The sequence below is a fragment of the Cryptomeria japonica genome, chromosome 8 (assembly GCF_030272615.1).
Source record: "Cryptomeria japonica chromosome 8, Sugi_1.0, whole genome shotgun sequence".
Taxonomy (NCBI): Eukaryota; Viridiplantae; Streptophyta; class Pinopsida; order Cupressales; family Cupressaceae; genus Cryptomeria; species Cryptomeria japonica.
The window spans coordinates 180,345,219-180,360,256 of record NC_081412.1 but is presented as its reverse complement, the minus strand read 5'-3'; the positions used below and the strand labels follow the sequence as shown (position 1 = coordinate 180,360,256).

At 38.3% G+C, this 15,038-nt stretch overlaps 1 protein-coding gene across 1 annotated transcript in view; it reads right to left on the bottom strand.

The window, feature by feature from the left end:
• LOC131048359 (uncharacterized) overlaps positions 1–12,600 on the bottom strand; it is a 154,988-nt gene extending 142,388 nt beyond the window's left edge. The window contains exon 1 of the mRNA XM_057982293.2: positions 11,338–12,600. Coding sequence (XP_057838276.2) covers positions 11,338–12,303 — 966 coding nt within the window. The 5' untranslated portion in view covers positions 12,304–12,600. The remainder of the gene's footprint in view (positions 1–11,337) is intronic.
• Between the last annotated feature and the right edge of the window lie 2,438 nt (positions 12,601–15,038).

The following is a 15,038-nucleotide window of genomic DNA, read 5'->3' as shown; positions in this document are numbered from 1 at the left end:
GACTCAAAAGTGTAGTTCACTTTGTGTCCTTGGCAGGGACAGGACCTACATTGAAATTTGTTGGCTGGCCTCCTCAAAAGGTGCATTCTTATCAACTTGTTTGGGGGGTCAAGACAAGGCGTTTGCTCCATGTCCTTTCCAAGGACAGGCCCTATAATTGATCAAGTTCGCTTGGTGACCAGTCTACGGACAAGACTGATATGACAGTTCGCTCTGTGTCCTTGCTAGGGACAGGTCCAAAAATGAATTTCGCTTTGTGTCATCTCTAAGGACAGGACCTATAACATGTTTTGCTGGCTGACCTTTCTAAGACAGCTCCAAATTCACTCTTTGACCATGGCAAAGACAGGCATGATTGTAAACCAAGTTCTCTCTTAGACTCATACTTAGGTTCCTTTTACCAGCAATAAAGTCAAGGCATGCAGATCGCTCCATGTCCTTGAGGAGGATTTCACGCTATGTCCTTAGTAGGGACAAGACCTAAAGTGCAGCTCGCTCCATGGCCAGCCCAAGGACAAGACTCAAATTTCGCTCGCAAACCCTTGGAAGGACAAGGCAAAGACATTCAAATTCACTCAATGACCATCAGCAGATTGCTCTGGAAGATCACCAAGGACAAGGTCAAGGTAGGTAAATTCTTCCAATGTCCTTCCCAAGGACATGACCTATAACAATTTTTCGCCCAAAGACCAAGGTAAGGACATGAATTAAGTTAAAGATTTCACTCACCAACCCTCCTAAGGACAAGGCTTCAAAGTGCAGCTCGCTTACCGTCCCTTCAAAGGACAAGGACAAGATAGGTGAATTCGCTCTATGACCTTCAGGAGGACAGGACTCAAAGACAAAGCTCACTCTTGACCCTTAATGAGGTACATCACCTTAGTGAACTTCTCGCCCTAAGACCCTGGCAAGGACATGAATTAGGTTAAGAAATTCAAGGACACCATTCAAACAACCAAGGCTTGTTCTTGCAACAAGAAGTATGATTAGATAACACAAGAAACCTAGGCATGATACAAAGGAGTCCTTCTATTTACCTATCATGCTCAACTCACTTGATTTTCTTAGTTCCTCATTTCAATCATAACCCTGCAAACAAGATACAAGTCATCCATTTCAAAAGCCTTAACAACTGACTGTCTTTACTCCAACCTCAGGAGACCACCCTAACTTGATGAACCCTTTGGCTACTTGAGGGACTCTATCCCTTCAATGCAAAGATTAATAGCAACTCTAAGGCTGACCAACAACTAAGCTAAGAGGACTGACCCTAGAAAGCGAAAAAGTGGGGGTCCCCATTTGCAATGGCGGGATGTGTGAATACCTCACAACAGGACTCAAATTCATTTTCACCATTGCCTACTATGCCTTTGTAAATCAATCCAATGTATCTACAGTTTCTTGCTAGTAGATAGACAATGTAGGAGCTCATGTAAAAGGACTTTGTCCTTTCCAAATTCTTCAGTTGCTCACTCAAGTTGTCGCTGATTATCCTAGACCAATTGAACATTTTGACTCCAGAGGTGATCTCGTCATAAAGTCTTATGGTTTCTTCCTTAGTTTTATATGAAGTTTTGTTGTAGCTCGGGATCTTGGATGGCTAACTCTCCAAGATGAGCCAATACTCTTCTATCAGGTGCAACAATTTCTCTCTCTTGGCATTGTAGTGTATGGCACATTCGACCATAAGCTTAGCACATTCCACAGCTGGTGGAGATCTAGCTGCTTGGACGATGTCATTTCTCATCATCCAATGAGCAATAGGCGTTGGCAAGAATCCATCTTGCCCATACATCCTCCTCCTGAAATCTTTGAAGTCCACGTGCCCAAGGTTGGTGTCTGTGACATTTTTCCATTTGGAATTGATCTTTGATTCCAGCTGCAACACTGGCGTACTTCATCTGAGTTTTTCGTGAAGGTCCTCCTTTGGTCGTCATCAACATGCAAGCAACATAATAATTTAATATTATTTTTGAGAAAATTGAAGATTCTAACTCTGATTTTGGACGTTTTTCTTGAAAAAATCACTTTCAGCCTGTCAAAAAGCTAAATTTCTGTGAAAAACCAAACTGAAAATGGAAGAATTTGGCTAGGTACTTAGTAAATTTCACAAGAATAAGTGAATAAGACAGAAGGAGGGTGTAAGCAATCAGTCAGACTTAGATTTTAAACCTTAGAAATTGTAGTTGTGACTGAAAATTTGCATTGAACTCTGAAAATTCTGTCTTAAACTCAGAAAAAGCACTCTATTCTTTGTCCTTCACTTAGAAAATTTATTCCTTCTTCAAGGATTTTCCTTCAAAAATCAATCTTTCGAAACCTCAAGAGAGAAAACTTCTTCACAATCAAACTCCAATCTTCAAACTTGATAATGAATTTGAAAGTGACAAGTTGAATAGATATAGAGTTGAAGGAGTTCGATTTTTGGAAACTTCATGTTTTTTTTTCGTCTATTTGTTTTTATGTTTTTCCTTAGATTTGTCGAACTTGTTTTATTTCTTCCAAAATGGAAACTCAATCTTCTCCTTTAAGCGAGTTGGCATAGAACCTTCTAGATTCTTCTCTCGAATTCCAAAAATTTTCTAAGTGTTAGAAAATTGAGTTTTTTTTTTCGAAATTTTTTCTAAGTGTTGAACTTATTTTCCTTTTAAAAATCATTCTAAGTGTTGGATTGAAAATATTATAAGTGTTAGATTGATTTTTCAACCTCCAAACTTGATTGATCCTTCATCGAAGGTGAATTATCCAAGTGCTTTATGTCAAATTTGTCATTTCTTCCCTTTTTCATGGCGAACTTGGTTATCTTTATGCCAATTCTTTCTAGGCGGACTTCATAGTCTTCAAGCCACCCTTCTATAGTCATGGCAGACTTTTCTCTCCATTTGCCATGGTATTAAACTTACCTTGCCACCTCCAATTTCTCCTAGGCAGACTTCATGATGTACTTGCATGTGTAGAGCGGACTTGGTCCTGATTTTGCCATCTTTCTCTAGTCTTTCCTTGGCAAACTTTACCTTGGTTTGGACATCTTCCTGGAGGGCAGACTTGGTGGATATTGTGCCGGCCAACTTCCAAGTGCTTGGGCGGACTTTAGGTGCTTTTTGGACAAGGCGGACTAGACATATGTCCAGCCATGTGTAGGGCGGACTTTGAGCTTGTCAAGCCATAGCTGAGCAGACTTTGCTATTGCTTGGCCATTGTCTAACTTGGTGCTAGGCAGACTTTAGGCCTTGCTTTCCATAACCTTTCTTGACCAACCTTGGGTAGGGCAATGTAATGTCCCCTTCCTTGTGATGATGCATTCAGTGGTCCATTGGCCTATTCCGGAGACCCGTAGGCTATGTGGAAAGGAGAATTAGGGTTTCCATTTTCTATGGAGTTCTGATCGAGCTTGTCAGGGGTAGTCAGAGGGGAATTCTTCAGTCCTGTTTGTGGTTCCCTTCTAGGATTTTCATGGATTCCAGTGTGGCATAACATGCAATTGACTCTTTGGTGGAATGTGGACTTACTATTTTTAGTAAGATAGGGATTGGTTGTCTGGATGGTGCAATGTTACTAAGCTCGCCAAGCTCTTTCTCTGGGTGCGAAGATCATGATTTTCGGAGCAGCATTTCATGACTTACTATTTTTAGTAAGTGGCAATTTGGGCGTTTCTATTTTTGGCAGTCCTAGATATGGTCATGATCTAGCGCAGTTCAGTGATCCTCATTGCTCAGCCTCATACTGGATTTTGTTGATAATCGGTATTGGAGTCATAAGTGATTAATTAAATATTATTTCCTTATCCTAAGATTTAATATTTAATTATTTTATTACTGATTAATGATATTTGGAATTGTGCATAATGTGATTTTCTTCCTAAGTCTGCCTAGGTGAATTATTTGATGATTGAAGGGGGATGCAATAGATGAAAGGAGACTTTATTTTATATTCATCAAAGTTTATTTTATGCCAAAATCGTGGTCCTCTCTCCTAGGCGCGATTTTTGACTTAGGAAGTGGGCGCCATACTTGGGTCCACTACTTGAAACAAAATGCAATTTGGAAGAGGTGAATTTGGAGGCAATTTCATTTGAATTCTGGACTTGAAAATCCATATATACAGGTGTTTGGCTCCTCATTTGATTATCTAGAGAAAATATATCGTTATGCTGTCGGAATGACTCCAGACTTCTTCGAGGGTGAAAACCTCCTAGATCTTTCTTTGCAATTTCGGGTGTGAGACATCACTCCTAGCTGTGGTTCGAATTTGTGAACTACTTGGTGTTACTTGGGATTGCATTGGATGTGTTTTTGAAGAGTTGTGTGTTGCTGCGTTTTTTGGAGTTGCTGGTGTGTGTTGGCTGGAAGTATGTTTTGTTTGTAGCTATTTGCGTGTTGGGTGCATCGTTCTGGGTGAAGGCTCATTAGAAGCGTATTGGAGAGACAATCGTTCTTCTACATTGGCGTGGCATTTGGTGAAATCTCTAATTTATGGTTGCAAATCGAAGTATTCAGCTATAGTGCCATTTCCAGATTTGCATTTGGTTGTGTGCATCACTCTTGTGTCTCTCAAGTTGTTGTTTTAAGGTATTGAATTGATCACCTAAGTTATGCTATTCATTTGCATTTGGTTTGACGTGATTTCATTTAGTTTTGGGAAAGTTACGAGAATTTAGTGGATTTGGGTGTGGCTGGTTCTGCGTATTATTGACTCTGATTTCAGAACAACAAGTAGTGATTTTGTTGTGTGAACTTGATATTGAATACTTGAGATATGTACTTAACTCTATCTTCTCTCGCATCTCTATCTTTGTAAGATTGTTTCAGTAGTACTGATCAATCATTCCTGTTGCATTATATGGTATTTCCCACTGAACAAGTGGAAGAGGATGGCTTAGCCGCCTTCTTGTTTTGTAATTCAATTTTGTCCTCCCACTGAGAAAGTGGTTGAGTGATATTGTCCTCCCGATGAAATATGCGGTTGAGTGATAGTTTTTATGTATAAGTCCTCCCGCTGCATAAGCGGTAGAGTGATTTGGTTCTGGTTATGCTCTTGTTCCCTTGACTGGTTTACCACCAAGTTTTTGGTCTTCATCCCGCTGAAAAGTGGAAGGGGTTGGCTTGCCACCCGTTATTGTATTTCAATAATTCAACAGATTATCACTAACAATCCCCTGCTACCATATGCTCTCACCCTCCCAATCTGGGCTCTCGGTGATCAAAAAGTGTAGGGTTCTTTCCAGTAGTTTGGATTTCTTTATTCTAACCCTAATGGGTGATTGGTGTAATTGTGATATTGCTTTGAAAATACAAAAAAATTAGTGGGAATATTACAGGCAGACTTGACAATACTTATGCACGTGCTATGGTGAACTTGCTTAGTGTTTGGACATACTTTTCACCTTGTTGGGCGGACTTCAACATGGTCCTGCCATCCTTTCCTTTGCTATGCATTGCTTGGACAACTCCATACTTTATCTTGTCGAGCGGACTTGAACTCCTTCATGCCATATACACCTTGGGTGGAATTGAAGGTTGGTTGGACATTGCTTCTTTTGATCATGCTTTTCCTTGGGTGGACTTCAAGGTTGATTGGCCAACTTCTCTAGGCGGACTTTGCAGCTCTTGTGCCACTTAACCTTTCTTCCATTGCCATCTTCAATTTTGATCTGCCATGTTGATGTTTGATCTGCCATGTTACTTATCAGTAACATCTGGAACAAAAAAAAACCCTAGCCTAGAGATTTTACCCTGCTTTTTGCACTTGGAGGCACAATTTTTTGATTCTGAAGACATGAGCGTTGTTGTCATGACTTGAGGGACCCAATCCTAGGTCTACTTTCAAAAAAGCAAAAAAGCAAGCCAAAAAAGTTGTTTCTCGGATTGGTCCCAAAGTGCCAAAAATCACAAAAAGCAAAAAAAGCAGAATTCCTTAAAAATAGGAAGGTGTCAGAATTGACCCTAAGCAATTGCATTTTTCATCCTTTGGGCCTTCTGAGCACTCTTACGATGTTCAAACACTGTTTTGAGCATGAATTCTTTATTTGACTCGGATGATTCATCAAAACCCTAACTCAAAACTCTTAAAGAAATGGACTTATGAAATTGCAAAGCTAAGACAAAACCCTAAAAAAGCAAACAACTGGGGGTCCCCATTTGCAATGTGGGGATGTGTGAAATAGGTCACAACAGGACCACAACCCAATGAATTAGGGTCAAAATTCTTCTCTGGGTGCATACCTCATACCCTGAAAATGAATCAGCTCCATACTTCAATTATGCATCATGAGGGAATATTGTATCAATGGCCTCTCCAAGAGCATCCACATGCTCAAACAATCCTAAATTAGCAATGCCACCATCCATGTACACTCGTTCATAAGCTGGTCCAAAAGACGTAAGCTCTACCATGTGAGCCTCTAGAAGAGATAACTCCTCAAACTCTCCACGCATGACCAAGGGCCCAACCAAATCCAAATCACTTATGTCTCCCTCTACATGTGTAGGTACACTAGTGGCTGATCCACCAAGTGTGTGTACAACTATCCCATCTTCATTTATGATTTTAGCCTTGGGCTCTCTAAAAGAGGAAACTCATGAATCTCATGATGCAAACTACATATCCAAACAGAATTTTCTGAATCATAGTTCTCCTCAAGTTCATGCAAATCTGAAAGTTCCTCATGCTTGACCATCATAAGAGGCTCATCCCTCAAATCTTGAGTGCCAATGATAGAAGACTTCACACTTCTATCACCCTCTTGCATTATGGCTGCCATAGATAACTGAATTTCTGCTGTAGATGGTGAAGAATGTGCCAAGCTCAACTCTACACGAAGCTTATCAACCTAAATTTCTCATTCTTGACGTGCCATTTGAGTGCTCTTCAAAGAATCCTTGGTAACCTTGAGCTCAAGGGTAAGTCTCTTTTCTTTCCCTTTATGCACATCAAAATTGTTGTAAAGATTGAGCTCTAATACCATCTTGAATTTCGCAACACAAGCCTGCAAGATCAAACAACAAACTACAACACCTTCCACAAACGAGTAGCAAAAAAATATGCCACAATCCTCAAAAGCAAAGATTACAGGATGAATTACAATTGTACAATGAAGTGCTTATTTAGAAAGCACAAAGATGCCCTAAGCTAAATTTAGGAGAACTAAAGTGCAAGCATGAGGAGCTAAAAAAAACTTAACTCTAGCTAAACTAGATGTGCAAAAAAAGAAGCTAGAAGCATAAAAGCACAACTAAGTGAACTTAAGCAAAAAAAAGCATAACTAAGTGTTAAAATGCTCTAACACCCGCCCCCCTCTTAAGTGAAATTTAGGGTGAAGTAGAAAACCTTTAAATGCATGAATACAAGATGGATCCCAACAACTAAAGGTCTAATGAGGTACCCATGTATAAACCAATGCAAATCTCTCACAAACAAAGAAAAGGAGAAAAACCCAATGGGAGAAAACTCCTCTCTAAAAGAGAAAAAAAGAATGAAAGACTCAGAAGCCTCCAAAAAAATAATGTCCCAAAAGAGTAGGAACACGAAGAACATCCTCTAAAACATAAATAAGTTGTAGACAACTGTAGAATGGTAGTTACTATAGTGTTGAATGAAGAAACTTCTTTGAAACCAAGATAATGATTAGGATCAAGAAGACAAGAATCTACATGAGTTCCCCCAATCAAACTACTTGAACAAACAGATGACAAACAAAGACAAAACATCTTACGATTGAAGATACAGATGGCATGTGAATATGCACGAGTGACCCCAATAACACTACTCAACCCAAGAGTAAACTGCTAGTCAAAAATACAAGTACTAATAGTTTGAAGAACACTGATCAATTAAGGATAAGTTGCCTCCACAAAACTAGAATGCAAGAGTGTCTATATGGTAAAAGCTCCATCTCATCGAAATACAGCCAATACATCTGGATATTACATAAGAACAAATACTATATACATAGCTCACTCCAAAGCGAAACCAAGGAAGCATTAGCACCAACAATAGAAACCCCCATAATGCTAACAAGGGAAAGGCATGACAAGTCCACTAAACCTGTGTATCATCATGAAATGCGTAAAGGAGAATAAGCATCTGAATGCGCACAAGAAAGTACCTCCAATTGAAAAAAGGTATGCAACCAACACATACACACATGTAATAAGAATCTCTAGGATTTGATGTCAACATGGAGGGATACTCACTAAACAAAGGTGTGATGGCAAAACAAAAGGCACTACACAACCTCCCATGGCACTTTATAACATAGTGCATGTACAAAATAAAGCACAACAAAATGTGCAAAATCCCCAAAACCCATACACAAAAGTGGCACTTTATCTCAGTGCATCTACAAACAAAGAAGTGCATGAAAAGGATGCTCAAAATGCCCAAATAGGGCGAAGTGCTGGAAATACATGTAGAACAGCCCAAGAGAAGCCATCCAATGCAAACAAAAAGTTTCCAAGAGCCAAAAAAAACCAAGTAATCAGCCATAAAGTGAAAAACACAAAAGACAATAAAAATTACTTGGAGTAAAATCTAGAAACATTAGCAATGGATCTGGATAGAGGACTCTAAGAGATTTCCGGTGTTATGCCAAAGTCAAAAAACAGAGTCCGTTTGCTCAAGTTATGGCCCCTAAAGTGTAAAAAAGAGAGCTGACTTCAACAGTCTGCTGCAATCACCAAGAGAAAAATCAGATCAAACCACCTATAAGTTCAAATAGCCCTCTAGACTAACTTTCCAACGATATGCGGAAGTCAAAAAAACAAATGTCATATGAGCAAGTTATGGTCAAAAAACCAACTGCATGTCAAAATGGGCTTGGAGGCTTACAAGGGTTTCCAAAAATAAAAAGTTTTCGGAAAAAAAAAAAGAAATTTTTTAAAATAGAGAGTTTCCATTTTTGGAAACTTTCCGAAAATGAAAATTTTCAAAAAAAAAAAAGTTTCTCGTTTTGCTCCAAAAGCTGATAAAAAATAGTCCACTTCTAAATCCACACAAGAAGGCAAACTTGGAGATCGTACAATGCTTTTGAGAAAAGAAACCCTCAAAGCTTGAGAAGGGGTTTGTTGAATCCATGCTCTAATATCATTTTGAAGAAAAGATTGAGCTCTAATACCATTAGAAGACCTTCCATACATATTCCTCAAAAGCAAAGATTATACGATGAATTACAATTGTACAATGAAATCCCTATAAAGAAAGAGCAAAGATGCCCTGAGTTAAATTTAGGAGAACTGAAGTGCAAGCATGAGGAGCTAAAAAAGCTCAACTCTAGCTAAACCAAATGTACAATTAAAACAACTAGAAGCGAAAAAGCACAACTAAGTGAACTAAAGCGAAAAAAAAAAAACCAGGTGTTTAAATGCTCTAACAAAAATAAATCTCATCAAGCTGGAGAAGATGATCTCTATCTGAAAGTAGGTGTAGGTAATTTGATTTAATAACCATCAATGCCTCTCTAAGTACCTAAAATTCTACAAAAGATAGTTCTCCTCCAAAGTTCTTATGTGATCCTAGAGTCCTCCAATAATAATTTGCCAACAACTTCTGAGTATTATCAAAATGGTTTATGGCTGCAATAAGCATGTCTTCACTTACCTCCAACTGGTTCTCCAATTTAGGCTTGTGAAAAACATTGGATTCATTTGATGAAGTAGCTAATTGACCTTGGAGGACTTGATTCTCCCCAAAGTCTTCTTCCACCATGACCTCTTTGCATACTCGTCGATTTGGAACTATGGCAGCATTAGTTCCAAACACAAAATCATCATCACCATCCCATTCAACTGTTTCACTGGATGATGTCATGCTTTCCTTGTATAAATAAAAGATAAAAAGAGAAGAGGCTCAAATGTGTCTTCAAAACCCATCACGAATTAATCCTACATGAGAACAAAGATGTGTTGGGGGATGCTTCCCTAGAGTTTGATCACAGATACAGGGTTAATATGGGCATTTCGTCCATGTTCCTGGCATCCCTGATCGATGTGGGTGAGTCAGTGGATTCGAAGAAGTTGTTGTGCAAGAACTAATTTGGAAGCAATTCCTAGGTGATATGGATGATGTGCTGGAGATGATCACCAAAGGTCATGGCATTCCATTGTCGAGGGATTTATACATCATCAGAATCCACGGATAGGAGGTTGAATGCTTTCCATTGGTGTTCACCAACATGTACTCTGCTTTGCCCCGCCATGAATAACTTGTAGGTTAATGTGTTTTGTTCCTCAAGAGGATTTTGGTAATGGAGCCTGTCGAGGACCTCGACCAGCTCCAAGAATTCATATCGGAGGAGAATTTGGAATGACCCTTTTCCTGTGTTGTAATGTGTAAAAGTTAAGATGTTAAATATCGTAGTTCGGTGCTAGGTTGTAGGTGACTCCATTTTGGGTGTTAGCGAGCTTAAAGACATCATTCAATAGATATAGGGTTAGCAGAAATCCCCATTTTGAATTTTTGAGGGATAAAAATGGTGGCAAATGTATCAGACTACTATAAAATCTTTTATTATCAATACATACAGGAGCAGACCCCACGTCCGCGGTTTACTAATAAAAAAATATGCTACCTATAATTTTTGACAGGGCTTCCAATTCTCAATTTCTACAGCTAAATTATATGTGATGCTGTAAAATCTGGAATACTTAGGGTGGACAATATTTGTGCTTCACAGGCAACATCCGTGTGCCAATAGCTAGTGTGCATAGCACCTCCTATAGCAGCCCACCAATCCAAACCCAAGATAGTATTTGTCTATCTTGTATGATGTATCTATGTTTTGACACCTGTCAATGAGCTGTTTATAGAAATTTTAATAGATGGAAATTATTGTCACTCGTTACTCTCGCGCAAAAATTGGCTTATAGGCAGGACTTTGTATGTACACTGGCTCCAGGACAATAAAAAATAAATGTTCAAAAATTTGATAGTAGGACTTTCCTTGGTGTCCTACATGTCAGCATTTCGCCCCAGACAAACACATTGCAGAGGATGTGAATACTATAAGGTGTGGCTACAAATTGGCTGCTATTTTATGGCAATCTTTAGAGTGAACTCTTCTGGGGCACATTTAATGGTGGATTTTGTAACTATACATTAGGGGAGATTTTTTCCAACTAGGTTCTTTCAGGACAAAACTCGTGAACATATTGCACTTTTTTTTTTGTATGTTTATGGTTATCTCTGAACAAGTGTATCAGTTTATCTTGCTACTAAAATTTTGGTCCCTTGGAGACATTTTTGTCATTAGTCAAAAACTTAAAATCCATATTATCTCAGAAACAGATTAAAAAAATTTAAATACTCGGAATACCATTTGCCAAATATAAATCCAATACTCACAGTAGTGGTGGGAGTCCCCGCTTTGACATAAACTGGATTCACAGATATCACTTCTCCATACTCTGCCACTCCAGACTTCACTAAATCAAATTGAGCTGACCTAAAACGATCTATAACAGCCATACTCTCTATAAGATTCTCAAGAGCACTGTTATCGTAGAGCTTAGAACCGTGACCTGGAGCTCCAGTAGCCTTAATAATCAACCTCCAAGGAATTCTGTCTGCATAAAAAACCCTGTAATGTTCATTGGGGCTCGCCTGTCCTTCATCCAGGACAAAAGCCACATGCAATTTTTCAAATTCCTTGGATAGAACAAAGGCCTTCGATCCATCCATGCCACCAATTTCCTCATCAGGGACATAAGATACATGCACTGTTCTTAGAGGTTGAAATCCCTGTGTTTTAAGTCTTTCAATGGCTTCAAGATACTGCATTCCAATACATTTGTCATCTTGGGCTCCCCTGGCATAAATATTGCCTGTGCTGTCCTTAGTGGCCCCAAAAGGGTCATGAACCCATTTGTCTGCCTCTGCAGGAACACTGTCCATATGAGAGTTCAACAGTATAGAAGGCATTGAGGGGTTTTTGCCAGTCCATGTGAGGAGTATAAGAGGTTTCTCTTTGGTGAATTCTAGTACTTGGATATCAAGGCCTATGGATTTGGCTCTGGAGAGTATGAATTCTTGGGCTGGTTTATAGTTGGGATTCGGGTGGGCAGTAGGTATTCTTAAGTATTGCTGGAAATGGGCTACGGCTACCTCATCTTCGGCTGAATGGGACGAGAATTCTTGGGCTGGTTTATAGTTGAGATTCGGGTGGGCAGTAGGTATTCTTAAGTATTGCTGGAAATGGGCTACGGCTACCTCATCTTCGGCTGAATGGGACGAAGAGAGAGTGCAAAATAGGAGAGAGAAGCATGATAATAACAATAACAACATGAATTGGGTTATTCCCATTTCACCCATCTGCCTGCAAGAGTGCTGTACCGCCTTAGTTTACAAGGATTCCAGTAAAATTGGGACATCAGAGATTGAAGAAAGACATCAGTGTCAAGTCTTTGATTCGCATTGATTATTACAAATTCAGGGATTGAACTTAAGCTTGTCGTGTGGCGTCATCCGGCTATCTGAATGATCAAATCAGTGGAATCTTTGGGTGAAACTGATTGTGCACTTGGGCCATGATCCTTTTCCTAAAATATTACAGTGGTTGCTGATCAGAAATTCACCATCTAGATGCTATTTTCTCAGCTTGAAATTTTAAATTTATGAATTTTTAAAAAAATTGGTGATCTCGCTATTTATACTATATCATTTTGAAATGTATGTTTAAAGATATTATTATATTAGTTGTATGAATAATTTTTTTAATTATTATTATATTATTTTAATTTTTTATTATAATATTTTTGTTATATTATTATTGTCTTATTTTTTATATTTATTATTATATTGTTATTGCATTATTATGACTTTATTGTACTATCATAGGCCTAATAAAATAAGAAATACAATACACAATCTTTCATTTAATTATTTTTGTAGTATTTAGCTGGATTATTTCTTAAGTTATAATTAAATGTTAATATCATAGATTTAGGAATAAAAAAATTATTTCTTCTAAAAACACATAAAATTGATAATTAGAAATTTGAGACTCCTAATTTTATGAATAAGTGAGTGGGGACAATCTATTGATTAAAAAATATTAGTAACTCTATTATCAAGGACAAGATTCTAGTTTGTTATATAGAAGATTCTTAGGCTCCCCTCCATAGAACCCCATCTTTATTGGATTGGTCAATTTCTTTTAAATTGGACAATATGAGCTACTATCCAATTTTTAAATTTTTATTTACTTAATAGATTGTAATGTGTAAAGGAGAAAAGTACATAATTTCAACATCTTTATTCTAGTTTTATGTTATTTTGGATTGATGTTTTAGATGTATAATTTAATATATAATTTGATTGTTTTGGTATTTTGATTAAGTTGGAATTTAACTCATCATTCATATATGTTATTATATTGTATATTGTATCTAGAATATCTTGTATCCATTTCTCAATAATTCACTTACCTTGATCTTGATCATAATCGTAATCATAATCTTGTCTTATAAATAAAATTGTTTGGATGATTCCAACCTCTAATTTCAAATTTCATTTTTGCATTATGAGACTAAATTTCTAGGATTTGACTATTACTCATTAGTGTTGATGCCAAATTTTTAAATTAATGCCTCTAGGTTATAAAAGCATAATCCTAAATTGTTTGCATACATCAATAAGAGACAAATTTATTTGTATCGTTTTATATTCATTAATCAATGCATGTATTCAAAAAGCACTCTCCAATACAATCACATATTAAGTTGTATTAACCATAATAATTAGCAATCAACTATGTTGAATATACAAGTTAATATTTTCATTTGTGAGCAATCAAAATGTCTTGAATTTGATCTTGTGCGATAATGAAATAAAAAGTAAAGCTTAAAGTGAACTAAAATAGAAATAAAAGAATTAGCAAGAAGAAGAATGACATATAATATAATCAAGAAAACTCTTATGAGTAAAATCTTAGTCACGATGTAAATCTCATTGTATTGACACTACATAAATCATATAATACAATGAGAAGACCCAATAAGTGATGTTGCGCCATTGTTAACATCTAACAATTCAAACCCATTACAATCCCGCCTTCAGCTTTGCAACTCTCCTGCCTTCATCACGTTTGAATTTGTTCCCCTTGGATGACTGCCCCTCTTGGGGAGGTCCCTCCCCCCCTGCAACTAGACCCCATACCCGATACCACGGTCGAATCACATGTTGTTCCGACTATGGGGACCCCACGGTCTGTAGGTCATATGGAATGAAATGCCAAGTTTGACACCCCTTCCACCACGTCAGTTCTGACTGACTCTGGCCTGGACGGTGAAGGGAATGCCAAGTTTGACACCCCTTCCACCACGTCAGTTCTGACTGACTCTGGCCTGGACGGTGAAGGGAAGAATACACCACATCTCAGACTAGAAACTTCTGCCAGACAGGGGGATGTGGAGAATGGAAAGAAGGATCCTAAGTCTAGTTGGAAGAATGCCCTCCTTGGGTCCACAAATTCGACCTTAGAAGCAGCTTTGGCCAAATTTACCCAAACGGAGGAAGGAACTAAGATCAAGCTCCTAGACAATCTCATGGACAAAATCGTCTCCTCCCTTCACCTGGCAATTGTTGGTCGATTATTTTCCTTCCGACCATCTATTGACATGATCAGGCGATGGGCGAAATCTCGATGGAAGATCAAAGGTAGCATGGACATCTCAGCAATGTCGGGGGGACTCTTCCTGTTCAAGTTCAATACTGAGGAAGATCTGATCTATGTCCTATCGGGTTCCTGGGCTTATGGCAAACATTTTCTCTCTCTGGATAAATGGAGGTCGGGATTCGACCCCTCAGTCGAAATCAACTGCATGGCTCCTATATGGGTTAGGCTTCCTGGCCTCCCACTGGAGTTCTGGGATGAGCAAATCTTCTGCTAGATAGGGAACTCGTTTGGTAGCTATGTTGCAACAAACTCGGTCACTCTCAATAAATCCAGTTCGTTTTATGCTCGCTTTTGTGTCAATGTTACGATTAACAAGGCTCTCCCTAATTTTGTGTCTCTAAAATCAAAATGGGGAAAATGGTCCCAGGCT